Source organism: Oryctolagus cuniculus, chromosome 8 (assembly GCF_964237555.1).
Source record: "Oryctolagus cuniculus chromosome 8, mOryCun1.1, whole genome shotgun sequence".
In the NCBI taxonomy this organism is placed as follows: Eukaryota; Metazoa; Chordata; class Mammalia; order Lagomorpha; family Leporidae; genus Oryctolagus; species Oryctolagus cuniculus.
In genome coordinates, this window is record NC_091439.1 from 43272908 (window position 1) to 43293367 (window position 20460).

A 20460-nucleotide genomic window follows, 5' to 3' on the forward strand; every position below is an offset into this window, starting at 1 on the left:
AGAGACAGAGAGAAAGGTCTTCCTTTTGCCGTTGATTCACCCTCCAGTGGCCGCCGCGGCCAGCGCGCTGCGGCCGGCACACCGCACTGATCCGAAGGCAGGAGCCAGGTACTTATTCTGGTCTCCCATGGGGTGCAGGGCCCAAGGACTTGGGCCATCCTCCACTGCACTCCCTGGCCACAGCAGAGAGCTGGCCTGGAAGAGGGGCAACCGGGACAGAATCCGGTGCCCCAACCGGGACTAGAACCCTGTGTGCCGGCGCCGCAAGGCGGAGGATTAGCCTAGTGAGCCACGGCGCCAGCCCTCAAATGAATTAATTTTTAAAAAGATAAGCTATTTGAAATTCGGACCTAGAAAGGATATGAGGATAATTATGTTTGATCCCCTAGTTGACAGAACAGAAGCATAGAGAAGTCAAAGAAAAGCCTGTGGTGGCTGGAGATGGTGAGAAACCAGGCCTCTTAGGTTTCCAACCAGTGCTTTTTTCACAACACCAGAAAATCTGAAGAAATTTGGAGTCGGAGGAAACAATGCATGCCGGTAAACAAAACTAAGGCATCAGCAAAATGTTTAAATTGATACATAGCTGTTTTCCTCTTGCAAAAGACTTCTTCATCTGACAAAATATGCAAGATAAAAGAAAATGTGAAGAACTGAAAAATGTGTTGGTAGCAGGTGCTGAGTTTTGTAGAATGAGCTTTGTGTGTTCATCTCTGCCTAGGTGAGAGATGGTTCAACTCCAGCTGGGGTGGGTGGAGAGAAATAATTCTTGGTGATGTGTAGTGAAAATCATGGTCCACTGACTCAGGGAAGGGATCGTGATCATGGGGGGCTGCACACAGGAGCCAGATGTGTGCCCGCTGGCAATTTTCTTCAGCTGCCACCAGGCCTGGTTTTCATTATTGAGTGATTGCTATAATATCATCACTTGTATCTGTGATGGAGCAAAAGACACCTCAGGACACTAGTTTCGTGGACACCCTGAACATCTTTTTACAATGTTTTGCAGGTTATAAAGAAACTGATAAGACTGCCTTTTTATTGTGGACTTTATAACCAACCTTTTTTTAAATTCTTGAATAATTGCTTTAAAGTCTGTGATCTCTATGGTGCTGGCATCTCGGTGTGTGGGTACTCAGATCCACTAAGCTAAAATAAAGCACATATGAGTGAAATGATGAAAGAGCCCTTACATCTCTCCCCCATGCCAGCAGCCTCTGGTCTAGAGTGATGACTTTAGTGAGGGAGGGGTAGAAGTTTCCTTGGATGGATTCACAGTGGCTTCCAGATGGCTGATGCAAAAGCCAAGGGGAGGCGGGTGTGAGCGGTTGTTTGTTGGCTGGTTTATGTGGGGATAGCAAAATGAATATCCAGATAGATTTCCAACTAGAGGCCTGAGGGTGTCGCAGCAGGGGTACTCATAACAACAGGCTTTCTGATGTGACACATACAGAGGCAGTAACACCAAGGCTACAGCTTAACCATTGTTGGGGTTTGCCTCTCTAAATATAGAAAACCCCGTGCTAGAATTGGGATGTGATGTGATCAGCAAGGGCTCATGTATTGAAGGCTTGGTTCTCAGTGTGGGGTTGTGAGAGGTGGTGGGGTCTAGTGGTGGGAGGTCTTTGAGGCCATTGGTAGGTGCTGCCTTCCAAAGGGACTAAGGTAGTCCTCGTGAGAGCCCTTAGTTCTCACAAGAGCCAGTTGTTATTAAACCCGAGCCTGGTCCCTGAATTATGCTTTGGCTTCCCAACTGGTGCTGTGATCCCCTCCTTCTGCACTTGCTCCCACCATTGCAATCCCAGCCACTCTGACACCTTTGCCAGGGCCAAACTGATGCCGACGTCATGTCTTTGAACCTCCGGATCTGGGAGCTAAATAAACATCTTTTCTTCATAAAGTTATCCAGCTTCAGCTTTATTTTGTTATAGTAAGGGAAGATGAGACTTATATACCCTAAGTAGTAATATTGTTCAAGTGAGCAAAACAGCATTGTGGCTTTCTGTATGAAGTGCATTCTTCAGAAGGGACATGTCTATGCTTTCCCATAACCTTTAGTCTAATAGGTTATTTTCATGTTTTAGATCATGTGGGAAAACTGCAATTTTACTCAAAATATATCTACAAGAGAGGTGTATACATTCAATGGGATATTTACTAGGCTTCTTGAAAGAAGCTAGAGAGAGAAAGAGAGAGAGAGAGAGAGAGAGAGAGAGAGAGAGAGAGAAGAAATTGGCTTACATGCTGATGGAGGCTGGGTGGTCCCAGGATGTGCATTTAAGCAAGCTGAAAGCCCAAGAGAGCCAATGGTGTGTCCCGGTCCAAAAGTCAGCTGGCTGGAGACCCACCAGGAAGAGCTGAAGTTTGGGTCTGAGTCTGAAGGCTTGGGAAAACCAGGTACCCCAGCACTCAGCATGAAGGCATGCAGGCAGAATTCCCTTTTACCAGCAGGTGCATCAGTCTTCCTGTGCAGCTGAGGTCTGGAGGGATTAGATTAGGAAGGGCAAGCTACTATAATCTGCCTACTCATTCCAGTGTTCACCTCATCCAGAAACACTCTCACAGACATATGCAAAATTTTTGTATATAAAAATTAAGAAAATTAAGAACACCTTTATCATTGGTTTTACCTCTAATGTGTTAGAGCATAACATAAAATGCTATTATATATGTCATATGATTCTTTATTTTAAAGGCAGAGAGAGTGAGAGCAAGAATTCTTCTATCTGTTGGCCTGCCCCCAAGTGCCCACAACAGCCAGTACTGGGCCAGGCTAAAACCAGGACACTGGGACTAAATCTGGGTCTCCCAGCTGGGTGGCAGGGACCCAAGTTCTTAATGCATCACTGCTGCATCCCGTTAGCTGGAAGATACAATTGGAAGTGGAGCTGGGAGTATCTTCCCATATGGGATGTGGGTGTTTAAGTAGATTTTAACCACTGTGCCAAACACCTGCCCCTGTCATTTGATTCTTGAAACAATCCTTTTTCATTTGTTTTATTGTTACTGTTTATGAAATCAGTGTCAGAGAAGTTAAATAATTTTCCTGAAGACACATAGCTAATGGACAGTGGAATAGACTTAGAACTCTCAACCCTCAAATAAGAGCAAGCTGTCTGTCTGTCTGCCTGCCTGCCTACAAGAAACAGAAGAGAATTATCTGGGTGGAGTATCGATCAGAGGCGTGGTAGGAGACAGGCATGATCAAAAGGCATGATCAGGGTTGGGTGTTGTGGTGCAGTAGTTAAGCTCAGGTTGGAATGTCTGCATTCCATATCAGAGTGCCTGCAGTCAAGTCTTGGCTCCACTTCCCGTCCATCTTCCTGCTAATGTGCACCCATGGGAGGCAGCAGGTGATGGGTCAAGTACCTGGGTCTCTGCCACCCACGTGGGAAACCTAGATGGAATTTTGGGCTTCTTGCTTGGGCTTGGCTCAATATCAGTTATGGCAGGCACTTGGGGAATGAAGATTTCTCTCTCTCTCTGACTTTCAAATAAATAATAATTAAAAAATAAAACTTTTTTGTTTTTAAAGAAGGCATGATAAAAGAGATGATGCCTTAATCTCTTTAGACTAGTTTAAGAGAAATACCCTACATGGGTGGCTTTGCATTAATTCTCTGAGTTCTGGAGGCTGGGCAGTACAAGATCAAAGCTCCCTTATTTTAGGTGTGTGGTGAGGGTCTGCTTCCTGTCTCATACATAGCCGTCCTCTCACTGTGTCCTCACATGGGAAAAGGAGTGAGGATATGTTCATGGTTTCTTTTAAGAGTGCACTTGTCCCATTCATGAGGGTTCCACCAGCATGCTCTAATCGCCTCCCAAAGACCTCCATCTTCTGTGTATTGTGGGTTAGGATCTAACACATGAATTTTTTGGGAAGACACAGATTTCACTTTAGTTTGCGTACTGTGAGGACGGAACACCTGAGACTGAGTAATTTAGACAGATAGGCATATAGTTCTTACAGCCTCAGAGAAGGCCGAGATCACAGTGCTGACAGGCTTCCTGCCTGGTGAGGGTAGTATCCTCAGAAGGAATGGGACATGGAGACTTTCCACGGTAGAGGTGGAAGGGCAAGAATGCAAGCAGGCCAAACACTGAGGGAAGCCTTTTTAAGGGGGGCCCTTCATCCCATTCCTGAGGGTGCAGTCCTCATGGCTTACCTCTTAAAGGCTTCACCTCACCTTTCTCATTGGCAACACCTGGATTACAGAGGGCACACACTCAAACCATAGTAGATACTCTATAGCAGGTGGTACTGAAGGGATGATTCCAGACATGAGGATGGGTAAGCAGATAGCAGCTGTGGGAAACTATTTCCACGTGTGATCTTGAAGAGGCCACAGGAGAAGGTGGGTGCTGGAACCTGTTGAGATCAGCACCTATTGGGAGGAGTTCTAGGGGAGGAACTTAGCTATTGCCAACAGGCAGCCTGGCAGAGAGGAGCCGAGGATAAATTCTGAAACCCCTCTCTGCTTCCACCATGTCCTATAGGGAGGCAGGGGCAAGCGATGACTCATCAACTGGAGCCTCTGGGGCTCAGGGCAAGGTGGAGCATGGCCCTAAAAGGCAAAAGCAGAATGTCTCACTCAGGCCTAAGAGACCAAGCTCCAGATTTCAGATTTTTGAAGTGGATGATTTTTTGCAGAACTTCTAGGTACTGTGGTAGGATGTATTATTTTCATTAAAAATTTTTATTGCTAACATTTTTGATTGACAAATCATAATTGTGCTTTGCTTTCATTTTTGAAGAATCCTTTTATTTGAGGTCTCTCAGATAAAACATTGTGACCTATTATATTTTGAGTTAATGATAGTTTTTTTTTTTTTCCTTTTAGCTTAGTGTGGGTTTTAGCTAGTTCTAACTTGGAGGCAAAATTACTGCTATGAAAACAGTTCTAACTGTGGTAAGACTGTTTTATGTAAAGAGAGGAAATCCCCAGTGTGGTTTGGTGGGATGAACACTGAACCACTAGTCAACTTGAATTGCAGTTTTTGCTTTTGTACTTCCTCTGTGTCTGACTTTGGGTAAGTCACTCATGGTTACTGAATTTCGGTCTTTATCCAAAATACAGAGCTGGACTAGAAGTGTGATTCCCACATTTCAATGATGTCAGCATCATTTGGGAATCCTTTCTCCCTCTCTTCCTTCCTTCCTTCTTGTACCAACCTATTTTACTGGGGTGAATGGTAGCAGATGGGGGTGAACACATGTCATTGTGTTCAGACTACTCTGCCATTTTCCATGGTCTGGTTTCCTGATGAGCTGAAGATTGGCCACCTCATTGGTCTTTCTGTTTTGCTAATTTCTCAGCCTGGTTCCTCTCCCCAGCATGCTAGTTCTTTCAGAGCAAGAAGTGGAAGGTAGACTGGATGGATCAGCTCTCCAAGTCATGGTGGTGGTTCTGGGGTTCCTTTGAGGGGGCCCATGGGAGGTGGCAGCTATGTGTAGTTGATGGAGTAAGAATCTCAGGGGACTGGAGATCTGTTTGTGTTCGAGATGGAGGGCTGGCCTGAGCAGATGACTGCATTTTTTATTAAGCTGTTCATATTTTCAAGGCAATACTGTTAGAGATATCATTACCTGCATTAAAAAAAAGGATAATAATAACAACACAAGTCACCTGTTGTGTGTGTACTACATGCCAAGTGCTTTGCATGCATGGTTGCCTTTAGTATAAGAGGACTTCAAAACATTGTAGAAAATGGAATTAAAAGCTAGGTTTATTGTGGTTCAAAAACTTTTGAAATCCATGCATAGATTTTTTGGTAGTACATCATTTCTATGAACTTTTTTGAAGATGTCTCATAGTTACAACATCCTTATTCAAGTACTGGATGCCATTATCATGCTAGTAGCCTTATTTGCCAGTTAAGAAAGCTAAGGCTTTAGAATGAATAGGTAGCATGCTTCCAGAATCAACAACAATCAGACTCAAATGAATTTTACAATAATGACATGTATTTTTCCCCAAAATAGGTGTCCAGGAGGTAGGCAGGGCTTCTGGATTGGTTGATTTGCTGACCCAATAATGTTACCTGAGATGGAAGTCTTTTCTGTTTTGCTATTTACCAAGTCAGCTTCACTTGGTGGCTAGTTCCCCTCTGGAGATAAAATGGTGTCCATCAGAAACTGGGATTCTGTTCCCATTCTCAGTTATTTATATTTGCCATGCAGGAGAGAGAACCCTCGCTCTAGATGTGGATCATGAGTGCATTCTGGCCAGATAGTGTCTTTGGCCTTTCAGCTTCATTCCTGCTGTCTCCACCATCTTGCTGAGAGCCTGTATTCCCTACCACCCAGCTTCCCATCAGGTTCCACCCATGGGAGGCACTGGCAAGCAGTGGGGTGAGCCACTTGGGTTGGTGGAGTGGGGACCAAGGAGGAAGGAGAGCAGAATGTGTCCCCAGTGGGTCCTTTGGTCCTTTGGGTGCTTCTGTGGCCTTCCTGATGCAGTGATTGTGTGTTCTGGGGAACAGCTGCCATGGTTCTGTGTGAAACCTCTTTTGCTCCTCTAGCCAAGAGGGAAGGGGGAGCAGCTATGACCTTGTGGTAATCTTTTTACTACTACCTATTCAACCACCTTGTAACACATTTTGCCAGTCTAAGCAGTATAAAATTTCCTTGCTTTAGATATGGTTAGTAATTTTGTTTTCATTTTTGGATACTGACTAATAGACTTTTGTTAGATTAAGTCAGTTTAGGCCACATACTCCCTCCTGGACCACCCCCTCCAAAACAACAAGAATAACACACACATACAAACACACACACACACACTCCATGAATGAGTTACACACTTCCAGAGCCTATTAGCAAGGAAGAAAGAGGGCTAAGGTACTTGGTGGGCAACAAAATGTATGCAACATTATCCTGCTAGCAAGAGATGTAGTCAGGACACATGTACACATCCACAGGACTCAAGATATCTTTCTGCAACTCACAGCATTATATGGCACAGTACCAAGTGCAGTGGTTGGGGCTGGGGCTGGGGCTAGGGTCCAAGGCTGCTAGTGACCAGCCTGTATTGCAGTGTCGACCTCGTACATCTAAAGGGCACCTTGAGTCATCAGCTGGTGTTTCACTGAGGAACCAAGGGTTACAGACAAAGTCTACTTTTTCCTCATTCCTTTTCCCCTTGGGGCAGTCCAGTTTCAGCTTTGTGTGTGCACTTGTGTGTAGAAGCCACAGCTCCTAAGCAGTATCAGCTCACAGAGAAGCTTGCAGATCTTCCATTAGGGGTGGCTGTCTCACCACTGTCATTGTGGAAAGTTGTGCTGAATGAAGGCTCCATTACTCGGTAAAACTCAGGTTTTTTAATTTGCTGCATGACATAATATTGATCACAGATATTGTCAGCCACAGTTGCATTGACTTTCTCTAATGTTGCTGCTAACTTACTGGCAAGAGTCTAAATTAAAGAAATAGTGTTTGGCCATGATCGCAATCTGTCACTTAATTCTTTTTTTTTTTTTTGTAATGGATATACTTGTGCTCTTCTGTTGTGTTTAAGGATATTCTAAACCGAGGACAGAATCTAAAGTGTTTCTCATAGAACTATTCTTAGTGTGAGTTCTGCATTTCAAAGGCTACCCACATAGGATGATCTCCCACATACCCCTCAAATACATTTCTTCCTTAGCTTTTCCTCTCTCCCTCCCTCCCCTTCTCCCTCTCTACCTTCTTGCTGGAATTCCGAAATGGTTACATGAGATTTAAGTAGCTTATCACATATATTTTACTTATTTTCTGAGAAGTATCTTGTTTCCTAAGCATTGCATAACTGCTGAAGTCTTTTTATTTTTTTGGAATGGGGTGAGGGGAAAAGTAGCCAAGTAGACAGCAGATCCTGTTGTTGAGATTTTGTTGTTGTTGTTGCTGATTCACTTTGCACAACTCCCTCAGGTAGAAAAATTTGCTTTTTTGATCTCCTAAACAGATTTTCTAATTCTGATCTAAAGGGTTTCAGGGGGTGTTAAGAGTATAAATAAGGAGTCGTTCCAAGGAAACCCAGTTTGTACCTCCTAAAAATGAAGCCAGCGGTGTATCTGCTTATGGGGCAGGAGGGAGGGAGGTGGAGTGTCAGAGAGACATGGATAGTATGTTTGGGAAACTGCTGCTAGGCCATTGTTGGGTCACTAGGATCACTGGGGCTGATCTGGGCTCCGAGGAGCTATAGGTGAGGGTGTCCTAGGGCCTGGAAACTTCCATAGAGCATGGACCTCATTGCCAGAACACAAGGGGTGCTTTCCGGGACATCCTTTTTAAGTGAAGCCACCTATGGGTAACTCAGTTTTTATGACCCACAGTGCCTGGGAAGCTGTGTAGTTACCTAAAACCTCAGTCTTACTGCTTGGGATCCATGACACAGTTGAAGTGCAGAGCATGATACAAAATATGTCTTTCATTTCTTTTGAGTTCATTTTGGGCCAAATTTGAGTCAGTCTTACAAAGATGTTTAGAAATCTCTCTTTCTCTCATTTTCTACCCTTAACCTTGCCATCCTTGTAACTGCTTCCCTCCTGCAGGTGCCCCCAGTGGGTAAATCCAGGGAGGTTTCATCCTGGGATTGTGACAGAAGATTTTTATAGCCCTTTCTATGTATCTCTTTAGGCATTTTGACTCTTTAAGGAAACAAATTTACACAATTAATAAACCCTTCCATTGCTACTATTAATAACATCATAAATGCCTGGGATGTGTACCAGAACCTGGGAAGGATGTGGAGGAAACAGGCTGGGGAGAGGATGGTTATTGGGTACAGGGGCCCTGTTGGGAATGAGGAATGTCTGCTAACATTCTACAGCACAGTAGGATAACTATGGTCGGCAACAATTAAACATTTCAAAGAACTGGCAGAGTTGTTTTTTTTTTTTTTTTTTTTTTTTGGCCTAGTAGAGATCCTGAATGTATCCAACACAAGGAAACAACAACAGTCTGAGAAAATAGGCCAGTTAACTTGATCATCGATCATCACACATTGCATACACATATTGATATGTCACACTGTACCCCATAAATATGTGCAATTACTGTGTGTCAGTTAAAATAGAAATGGACTTTGATAGAATATAGAACTTTTTCAAACTTGTATGTGTATGTGTATATATATGCACACACTTGTGTATACCTATGATACTTGTTATGATGCAAGTCTCCCTCAATATCAGAAATGAAAGGTAGGGAAGAACAAGGCAGGCAATGGGATGGGGAACCCTGTCTTGCCACATGCCATAGAGGTCCATGGGCCTGAACCCTGGGCAGCCTTGGGGCAGTATCCAGTTGTTTTGAGACCTGTGGGGGCAGAGATAGAGGGGCTGACACGTACAGGAAGTCTATGAGAGGTGCTGAGACCTGCTGTGTGAAGTGGCAGCATGTGTGGGCTCTGCTCTGTGGGCAGGGTATGGGCAGCATCCTCCGTTCTTCATCTTTGTATCATGAGGGCTCCTCTCTAGCTGCTTAGACAAGCTAAACTCTTGTCTTTAGTGGGTGTCCTTTCTGCCTTTTAACATGCTTGGGTTTTCTTTCTGTGGATGGTCATCAGTATGTGTATTAAGGAACAGACCCATTGTGCCTTATTTTCAAAGAGTCATTTATAAACTGTAAACTTGTGAGGAGTATAAATACGACCAGAGGCTAAAATGCTTCAGGACCTTCTAATAAATGTACTATGTTACTTTTCATGGCAGCAATATTATTTTAAATACAAATTCTATGGAGAGTGAATATGAGGATTTATTAGTTAATATCTATAAATCCATTTAAGCTGTTCAGATAAATGGATAATCTAAATAGTTACGGTTAGGAAGATGGAACAAACTTGAAGCTTAGAGACATAAAACCTACATCCTTTGGCTTTTTCCTCAATATTCTGCCAGCAAACACCAGCTCATCTGAAATTTTGACCTTCAAGATTTCAAAGGAAGAAACTGAGATGAATGTGAGCAGGAGGTACACGTCTCTTAAAATTTTTCTTTAACTTAACACCCAAAACACACACAAAAAATATGGCCATTTACTTGATGGCCATGCAAAGAAGTGTGTACTTTTCCTTAGGAGGTGGGATGCTGGGGTTGGGAGTGAAGGTTCTGCAGCCAGATTCCCTGTTTTGGTATTCCGGTTCTGCCACTTGCCAGCGGTGGGGGGTGGGTAGCGGGGGTGAGGTCTTCAGCGGGTCACTTAACCTCTCTGTGCTTTGTTTCCATCCTTTAGTGGCTTGGGAATCTGTATGGCAATGTGCCAAACGGCATGCATATTTTATACCAACCATGTTGTTGATTATGAGTGCATAACGTGCAAAGTGTGGAAGCAGGGCATTTTTTTTTAAATCAAAATTCTTATCTGCAAACCAGCCTCAACCACTCTGCCTGGTCTCCATATCATTCTCTAGGAAACCAGCAGCTGCTTCCAGAATGGAAAGGAGGTTGGAGCTTGCCCAGCTTGGGAAAGGGGCCTGAGTTGGGGATGCTGTGGAAGCAGGCAGCAGGGGCTAGGCCCAGGTCACTTTCTCCCACCAGGGAACTATTCTGGTCCTCACCATTGCCTGCAACTGGGATGCACTTGACCCCTGCAAACATTCCCTTCTATTCTGTCAGCTCCCAAGCCCCAGAGTCTTGCAGTCAAGGACTTTTCTGGCATAGTTCTTCCTGCTTTCCTCTCCACATTGTATCAGGGTGGGTACAAATGTATCTTACCCCCTAGGTTTCCATAACAGGAGGTGGCAATGGAATGCAGGTACTGGGATCTGTCCTGTTGCCACAATTACCTAAAATGGAGAGTTCTACCAGTAGGAGATTGTGATGCTCAGCATGGAGATGTGTGGACTTTGGACAGTCCAACAACGACGACGACGACGACGACGACGACGATGAAGAAGAAGAAGAAGAAAAGAATCACAAATCTCTGCTGAACTTGAAGACTTCAAATTTTCCTCAATAGCCTTTCCTGCAGCAGTGGAGCACTGGTCAGTGCTTAGCAATTAGCTCTCTGGTCCTGAGTTGTAACAGTTGTCCATTTGCTCTGGCAAACACTTGTCCCTGGCCAATTTCCAGCTCACACCAGTACATCACTGAAGCCAGTAGGGAAGAGCTGTGCAGCAACATGCCATTAGATAACATTGCCACTACCCAGGACAGCAGGCCTATATGAACTCAAGGGTGAAGATACAGAGAAATATAGGAAAACAATTGGGACATGATAGGTGTTGAGTATGTATTACCTTTGTTGTTCACATTATTTTATTGTACATTTGTAGAATTTAATTTTAAATAACAACTGTACTTTAACAACCACCTTGCAAAATTTGACAATCAGCTCTTTGAGTTAGGATGAGCCAATTCCAGCAAAACCACTGCCAGTGGATCAATATGTTAGAGAGAGACAGAAGTATTCCCTTTCTATAAAGATTTATTTATTTATTTGAAAGGCAGAGTTACAGAGACAGAGAAGGGGAAAGAGAGAGAAATAGAGAGAAAGTGAGAGCATGATTTTTCTACCTGCTGGTTCACTTCTCAAATGGCTCAATGGCCAAGGCTGTGCCAGCAGAAGCCAGGAGCCAGGAGTTTCTTCTGGGTCTCCCACGTGGGTGCAGTGGCTCATCTTCCTCTGCTCTCCCAGGCACATTAGCAGGGAGCTAAATGGGAAATGGAGCAGCTGGGACTTGAATTGGTGCCCATATGGGATGCTGGCACAGCAGGTGGAGGCTTAACTTTCTATACCACAGTGCCAGCCCTTGAGAAGTATTCCTTATACAGTGAAGATGTGTGGTGGCTGTAATATTAGGGACCCTTAGTGATAGAATAAAAAATATTATCTCACATTTATGTACAAAAACACATTCTTATTCTGACTCATGTTTGGTCCTTCCAACAAATCCAGGGGAAGGATAAATGAGGCATGTTACAGGTGAGGGGACACTCACCGAGAAAAAGTGACTATGGCAGGTGGAGCTGAGACTAGAACTGAGTCCTCGCACCTTGCAGCTCCCCACTTTTCTCATGCCCTCCTGTCTCTTTGGGCTCCCTGCCTCACGGGCACTACCACTTAGAGCAGGCAGCCCATTACATTATCTGGGATGTGTTTTTCAGGCATCATCCCCAAATTCAGCCCAGGACGCTCTCATGTATCTTCACACACAGAGTGACATCTAGCCAGAGGCTCACAACCCGGACAACAACAACCTCTCTCTGGCTCTACCTCTCTCTATAACTGTGTCTTTCAAATAAATAAAGTAAATCTTAACAAAAAGAGAGGGAGAGAGATGGTATGTGACTTCTGAAGTTAGTTGGAAAGGGCACTGCCGTATCTGCCAGGTGCTCTTGAAACTCTTCCTAAGGGAAGCCAGCTGCTGTGTTGTGAGCACCCAAGTGGCCCTGTGGAAAGCTCCCACCAAAAAGAACCGAGGCCTCCCACTGACAACCAGCACTACTAACCAGTGTGAGTATTCCTTCTTAGAGGCGGACCCTCCAGGAGCTGGCGTTCACCCCAGCGGTTAGGTGCTGAGCGTGATGTCTGCCTGCCATGCTGGAATGCCTGGGTCAGAGTCCCTGGATCCACTCTGAATTCCAGCTTCCTGCTAATGTGCACCTCTGGGAGGCAGAAAGTGATGTCTCAAGTACTCGGATTCCTGCCACCCACATGGGAGACTTGGTTTGTGTTCTTAGCTCCTGGCTTCAGCCTGGAATTTGGGGAGGGAACTGCCAGATGAGAAGTCACTCCGTTGCCAACTTTCAGGGAAGAGAAAAAAAAAAAAAAAAAAAAAAAAAAACAGAGAAAGTAGAAACAAGCGGCTTCTTCAGTACCAGACAAACCTGCAGAGACTGTGTCCCGGCTGACATCTGACCTACCCTCTTGAGAAATATCACGCAACAAGAACCCAGCGAAGTGCCCCCAAATTCTCGACTCACATACACTTCAAGAAATAATGTTCATGCTGGGTTCAGCCACTGAGTTTTGGGAAAATTTGTTCCACAGCAATCCATAACTGCATGTCTTTCCAAGCTGCGCCATATGGGCTATGGGTGATGTCAATACAATAAAGAATGTTAGGGGCTTCAAGGAACAGGTTGAGTGGATTTTGTTTTCTTTTCATCAAGGAAATTGAATTTCAAGCCAGCGTTGGAAAACTTTGTACAATATAACTTTTGAAATGCCTTTTCGTCTTAATGCTTTTCTTACTGACCTGTGGCCCCAGCGCCTCTGCAGCTTGAACTGGAGTACAGGCACCAATCAGTCACCGCAGGCACAGCCCTTCAGGCCCCGAAGTCAGGGTCATCTTTAATTCTTTCGGATCTCTAGGTCACTGTGTCACCTGCTCTTTCAGAAAGCCGGGGCAAGGGAGAAATAACAAAAGAAACTAATCAGGAAGGGAGGGAGTTAGGGACCTTACTGGAGGTTGGGAGTAGAAACCTGAAGATCATTTGAAGCCCCCTGGGAGCCTGTCCGGATACCTTTCTCCGATGTCCCCGCCCGCTGAAGTTCCCTGCTAGAAAAACCCTCTCGCGCCCGCCCAGTGCAGGAGAGGATCTCGGTGAAGCGGCGGCTCTCGTGTCTGCTCCGGGAGTTGGAGCCAGCACCGCACCAGCTTCCTCCGAGCCGGGGAGGCAAAGCGCTGACCCGGAGTCGACGCCCAAAGCGCGACGCCCTCACGCGGGGCCGTGGGGGAGAGGGAAGGGGGCGCGCGGGCGGCGCCCTTGGCCGGCGCCTCCAGCATGGAGTGGGAGCTCAACTTGCTGCTCTACCTGGCGCTCTTCTTCTTCCTGCTCTTCCTACTTTTTCTCCTTCTCTTCGTGGTCATCAAGCAGCTGAAGAATTCCGTGGCCAGCACCGCCGGGGCGCTCCAGCCCGGGCGCCTCTCGCTACACCGCGAGCCTTGGGGCTTCTCTCACGAGCAAGCGGTGTGACCCGCCGCTCGAGCACCAGTCCCGGCCTTGATTCTCCCTCCGTGCGGCCGTCCAGGTGCAGGGCTTGGCGGCGCTGGCAGGTGGGTTCGGATGAGAGGCACCCGCGGAGGGACCAGGGTCTGCACGCCTACCAGAGGCTCGGGGCTTGTGCACGCTCGGTGAGGGCGGGGGAGAGGGAAGGGGTGGTCAGGGACCGCATGGACACCGGCTCTGGGCTGGCTGTGTGCCCCACAGTTGACCCCGAGTTTCTCTGGGGGCGGGGAGGGACATGGATGCAGAAAAGAGAGCTCAGCCCTTGGAACTAGAGTGGCTTTGGGCTTCCACGCCCCAAAGCTCTCCTTCGCGTCCAGCTGCATGTTAGCTTGCATACTTTGGGTGGAAAACCGATGTATTCGGATAATGCAATCCAGCCACCTCCAAAAACATTGATGTCAGCCTAAATATATAAGTGATTGGACAGAGTGTGGGCTTCGGGATGCATAGCAGAAGAAACAGGGCACACTTGAAGTATTAAAAAGTTCGCAGAGAGTGACATTAAAATCTACAGTTTTTTCATGTTGTACATTTCCATGAACTTTTTGAAGACCCTTTTAATGCAAGGATTTCAAGGTTTTTTTTTTTTTTTTTTTTTTTTTTGTACCCAAATAAACATCTTTTAATTCCATTTCCACGAACTTTTTGAAGTACCTTCAGCTTGCTTTAGATGTCTTTGGGCTTTGGGAGACGTAAACAGAGTCCAACTAGCTGTGCTGGGGGAGACCAGTGGCCCATTTTGGGGGGAAATCTCTTCTTCCCTTTGATCCAGTTGTGGTCACCATCCCTGATCGTGCCTGTGGGGGTACTGTGGTGGGTGGGTTTAACATCTTTAGAGTGAGTCATTTGGAAAATGCTTATAGACTGGCTAGCTGTGACCTTCTGGGTGATGACATGAAGGGCTGGAGGAAAGGAGTGTTGATGCAAAGTGTAGGAAAAAGGGGGAGGTGTTTTCAGATTGAATGATTAGAGCTTCTGCAGGAAGATTGATGGGCATGAGTACACTCACCCGTGGGCTCTCAGCATCCTCCCAGCAGTGTTCCTTTGGGAGATAACAAGTGCATCCTCTAGATGCTTTCTCCTAGGCTTCTGCTGTCTGGAGCCCAGCTGCTACGCTTGGCTGCTGCGCCTAGGACCCTGGCTGCAGTCACAGCCCGCGGATGCTGCAAGAAGGCCACGACAGTGGGAGATGCGAGCTTCTGACCAAGGGTAAATTGAGGTCACTCCTAGTTTCATGTTGCTCTCATTATGGCTAAATTTCTGAAAGTGAAGGGTCAGGGTGGGGGCAACCAGTACAATGAAGCAGAGGCTCTCTCCCACTTAGAACCAGCGTCCTTCTACTGGAACCAAAAAGCCAAACTGATTCCTAACTTATTTCAAGAATCAGTGTCCAGGCAGAAGACTCTGGAAATGAAGGTGAGATATAAACAGTGTTTGCACTTTTAGTCATAATTCTGCTCTTTTGAAAGATAGTCCAGGGGTTCTTGAAATGCAATCAATAGTGATACCCAAATCATTGTCTTCAATAAGAGTTTAGTCTTGTTAGGGTGGAATTAGTTGCCTGTGCCATAACTGTGGTATAGGAAATACTAATTTTAGACACAACAAAAATCACGGCGGCTAAAAAGGAAAATACATCATTTTGCCTAGTTGATAATGTAAAAAGTTAAGTGGAAGACAATTGTTTTGATAATTCAAAGGAAGGAAAAATTATTCTCAGGTGAATAATTATGGAGAAAGTGTTTGGCTTGTGGTAGATAATTTCCCACATTTTCTATTTCATTTTATCAAAACAGACCTATTTTTACTGGAGTAAGTAGTTTAATTATTTTATCATGAACAAATTCTCACCTCTTTCTCACTTCTTATAAGAGCTATAGTAAGACTGGATTTGAATTCCCAGAATCCACTGCCTTGGTTTTTATGGCTGTGAACAATAGTCCTCTAATTGGTTGGTATCTTTGCAGTGGCATTCTGCTGTAGGATTGTATGGCTAATAAGGACATGTGGGAGTAATTAAGTATTATAGCTATTTATAAGGATGAGAAATAGCCATTTCAGCTGTTTCATATTTTGTGAACAATCAGAATGTGCATTATTTTAACCACCTACTTGGCTTCTTGATTTGCAATTTTTTAACCTTCCTAGCAGTGCCCCTGGGGTACATCCAGAAGTTTAGTCCTTTGTAGATAAGAACTATAGACAACTCATGGTGAGCAGTTTATTGCCATCTCAGTACTATGCTGGTCTTTCTGGTTCTACAGACTCAGGATCCTAAGAAAGGAGTTCCTACCTGCCCTTTCTATCTTGTGTCCAGGGACATTTTGTAACCTCTTTGTAAACTAACTCATTAATTGCTAGGTTCCCATTTATCTAGAGAAAAATAAGAGAATATTTATTCTTATTACTCAGTCTCTGCTTGGAACTTGGCTCTACACTCTGGGAACCAAGACTCCTCACATTTGTTCTCAGAACAATCTGCTGGTGGTCTCCCACCTTGCCTTTGCATGTCAGAGACTCTGCTTTTGACACCTGTACATGAGCTTTCTTTTTCTGTTCATTTATGTAGTCATCATTTTTTTTCAAGACCCAGCATAGATTGACCTTCCAAATCAGAACTTCTTTTGAATTCACATTTTTGGCTACCCATATAAATTCTTGGCTTAGATCTAATCCACCCACAATGCTCTAATTTCCAGGCTTCTACATATTGGTCACTCCATCCACTGATCATAGACAACCACTACATCAAGTCTGTTTTTACAGATGAGATAAATAAGTTGAATTAGACGTTAAAGCATTGGAAAAGTCAGGAACATTTAAAATAACTGCTTTTTGTATAAGTTTAAGTTAATTATAGAAGATTCCCGTGTTTTATTTTTAATAAAGCACTTTCAGTGATTCTTCAGTAATGTTTGAAGCCAAATTGAATTTCTTTGCTATAAGGAAATGAGCCATAATTCTCTAATGTAATGTGAATATTTTATTCCAAATGTTCCTATTTTATTATTGTTTCTAAATTTCAGCTGTTATAAGTGACTTCAAATATTATTAGAACAATCTTGACTGACTGATTGCCTAACTTATCAGTGCAACACAGTTCTAGTTGGCATGATAATCATCTTCAGTTGGATGAGAATGGTGTCACATGCACACCTGCAAAGTTTAAAGTGTCTAATAAAGTGGATTCCTGTGTCTGAACTTCGATTTTAGGGCACAGCTGTAGAGGCAGGACTGATGCCATCTGGTGTGATTCTACAGAAAAGAGATAAAATTTACCCACAATGTGCCATGCACTGGCTTTTCTGGGAATGACAGGGTGCCAGGATGTTTTTGGTTCACTTGCAGGGGTGGAGACTTGGATCTAGGTGAGTAAAATATACATAATACCCCATTTTTAGTTTGACATTCCATGTTTCCAATTTTGCCTATAGTCTCAAAGTACAATAGAGTTAAATTTTAAATGGCCCAAATTTTAGACCTGGTTATTGGTTAAACCATCGAAGATAGTGGGAAAAGGTTTCTTTTTTCCCCTAAATCACACTTACCAATCTAGAGCCTTTTAGAATAATAATAACGAAGTACAAGAAAAGTATCTTCAGACTCCTGTACTTTCTTTTTAAGTTTTATAGCCACTGTGAAATATTTATGCTTATTTAAGCTAAATCCACAATTAAAACTCTAGTATCATTAAGATATCACTGTCAGGTGCCTGCTCCATAAAAGGGAAAGTTAAGAATAGAGTTATAGCACTTTGATGTAGATACTTTTGTTTGAATCAAAAAATAAATTTATTAATTCTCCATTTCCTATTTTGGCTACACAAATTAGAGTTATAGATTAAATAATGTTTGAATTAATTATCTAAGTTGTGAGCATCTTACAATACAGGGAGTGAGTTGGGTAATTAGGAAAGGCAAACCTGTGTTTAGAACAGTAATCAGGACATAATAAGCACTCAGAAAAAACTTCCTGATGAATTAAGCTAAAAAAAGCCTCTATTTTCCCTAATAGCAGCTACTTTATATAATGAGCCCAATCATTTATGCCATTTCTGGTCTGTATAAAGGGATTCTGAAAGCATGGGTGGATTCAAGTTAAAAATCTTTATACTCAATCTTTGTTTTACCTCTATGGCTGTATGAATTCAGTTGAATTTATTGAATAGGTACAGGTTCTTCAGACAAGATCTTTTTTTTTTTTTCCTTTCAGATGGAAATCTCACTTTCCAGTTGGGAATCAAAATGGATTGCTATCTTGATAACAGAGTAGGAAGTTACTGGACTGAACAGCGGCTTAAGCAAATTAGAGGTTTTGTTCTTTTCTCATCAAACAGGGAGGTGGACATAACAACTGCTGGGGTTGGCCTAGCTGTTCACAGATGTCAGACTCTGAGTGTCTGGAAGCTCCCCTTGGCTTTTTCCTCTAGATTCCAGGGTGGTCCTTGAAGCTCCCTACCAGAAGGAAGAAGCCCAAAGGGAAAACAAGACATGCCAGTGTGATTATGCTTCCTTTCCAAGAGTGTTCTCAGCAGCCCAACAGCCTTTGCTTAGATCTCATTGGCCAGAATACTGTCATTGACTACTGCCATCTGCAAGATTGTCTGCGAAATGTGGTTTATGTAGCAGGACATACAACTGCCTTTGACCAAAATCCAAGTGCTCATGATAAGGAGGAAGATGGTGGTGGATTTTGGGTGGATGAACAGCAGTTTGCGTCCTGGTTAGAAAATACAGTGATAGTATCATGAAACAGATCGGCTTTGTAGCTCTTTCTCCACTGGCAAAACTCCAATCAGTGCTGCTCAGTGAAACACGTACCAGATTTTCTCGTGAAACACTTGACAGATCTGACATCTCTCTCTATCAGTCTATGCACCCTACAACAAGATTTCCTACAGGAGGCCCTGGGAACCTGCATACCTTCTTGTTGGACATCATCTCTTTATGGAGGTTTGGTGTAGGGTAAACGTTGTTCCACTTTGTTGCTTCATTTGTCTTCTCCTTAACCTTCTTGACAATTCAATTTTGGTGGAATCTAGGTTTGGATATTTGATTCTTGTAAAAGACCAGCCCTTTCCTATAGAGGAAGGTAATCTATGCAAAGAAAGGCTATGTTACTGCCTTCTGTGACTCCACCACCAACCCAGGAATATCCTGGGAGGAGAATTGCCTCTCAAAGCTGCTTCCACAAGCAGCCTACATCCTGGCTAAGCAAAGGCAGAAGAAACACTTCCCACATCTAGAGCTATCCAAAAGAAATTTCTGTGATGGTAGAAATTTTCTTTATCTGCAGTATGCAATACAGTAGCTACTAGTCACATGTGACTAGTGAACCCTTGAAATGTAGCTAGTGTGGAAGTGAAACTTGAGTTTTATTTAATTTTAACTCATTTGAGTTTAAGTAGCCACATGAGGCAAGTGGCTATTGTATCAGAAAGTACAGTACTACAGTATGCGTCCTTCTCCTTCTTGGGTTTTAGAACCATTAGGAGAGATATGGACAAGTCACGTGCTTAATTTCCTATGGTCTTTGCTAGTCTACCTTATTATTGAACTTACCTCTTAGACAAACGGGAACATTGATATCCAAGGTGTTAGCTTGATATCTATCCATATATACATAACACTTTGCACATATTACTGTAATAAATGGAATAGTCTCCTGGGTATAAGTTTTGTGATTGATTTTAGTGATACACGTGCTCCTGTATGTCATAAAGGGTAATATCTGGATAAACTCACAGTAAGTTGAAAATATCATTAGTTACAAATACATTTTCTGCACTTACCTACTATACATCATAGCACAGCAACACAGTACAACCGGAGTACATGATACAACCGGGGTTGTATACCTTATTGATGGTGTGGTTGACTGTGCACAGGGCTACCTGGTGTCATGAGAAAGCATCATATCAACACATTGCCAGCCAGGGGTAAGATCAAAATTTGAAATTCAAAGTATGGTTTTTACTGAATGTGAAGCACTTTTGCACCCTCGTGAAATGAAAAAAATCATACATTGAATCATAAGTTGAAAGCTGCCTGTAGTTGATAATGGAAAAGTGGAGTGCTGGTTCATGTCACCTTCCTATGTCCATTATGTGTTCCCATTCAGAGTGATTTGGCATGGATGCTTTCATTCTGTTGTGTGATTGGTTCATCCTGTATTATTGTATTTTTGTAAGACTGTGGCTGCTAAATAATAACTGTGAGTATGTTTTTCAAAATATTTAGTGATTTATATTTTTGAAAGGCTATGAAATAAAAAGCAGTTATATGTAACTCAGGTGTGTGTGTGTGTGCTTTGGTGAACTATTATTACTCAAACTTTGGTAAGAGTTAGTGAAGATAAGATTAATGTATAGGAGGAAATATTTATTTTTATATCATACTTCATTTTTAATGGGAAAATCTATGTGCCAATTAGCAGTATCTTTTAAAGTCTATTAAATGATTCTTCCATTAGATTCAGAATTGGGGTAAAGTGTGAGGGTGTTAGTGGTATTGGATTAGCTCT

The 20460-nt window shown here is 43.5% G+C and overlaps 1 protein-coding gene across 2 annotated transcripts; it reads left to right on the plus strand.

Moving 5' to 3' along the window:
- Positions 1 to 13591: 13591 nt before the first annotated feature.
- SMIM43 (small integral membrane protein 43) lies at positions 13592 to 20225 on the plus strand. Of its 2 annotated transcripts, XM_051819821.2 has the most exons (3): positions 13592 to 13985; positions 15024 to 15147; positions 18151 to 20225. In XM_051819821.2, exon 1 carries the CDS (start codon positions 13714 to 13716, stop codon positions 13903 to 13905), a length of 192 nt encoding a protein of 63 aa, XP_051675781.1. In that variant the 5' UTR covers positions 13592 to 13713; the 3' UTR covers positions 13906 to 13985; positions 15024 to 15147; positions 18151 to 20225. The 2 variants fall into 2 exon arrangements, with proteins under 2 accessions (XP_051675781.1, XP_051675782.1); XM_051819822.2 differs by lacking the exon at positions 15024 to 15147.
- The last annotated feature ends 235 nt before the right edge of the window (positions 20226 to 20460 follow it).

Bases quoted from the DNA above. Each gene is read 5' to 3' on its own strand.
- SMIM43 (XM_051819821.2), top strand. From the start codon at position 13,714: ATGGAGTGGGAGCTCAACTTGCTGCTCTACCTGGCGCTCTTCTTCTTC.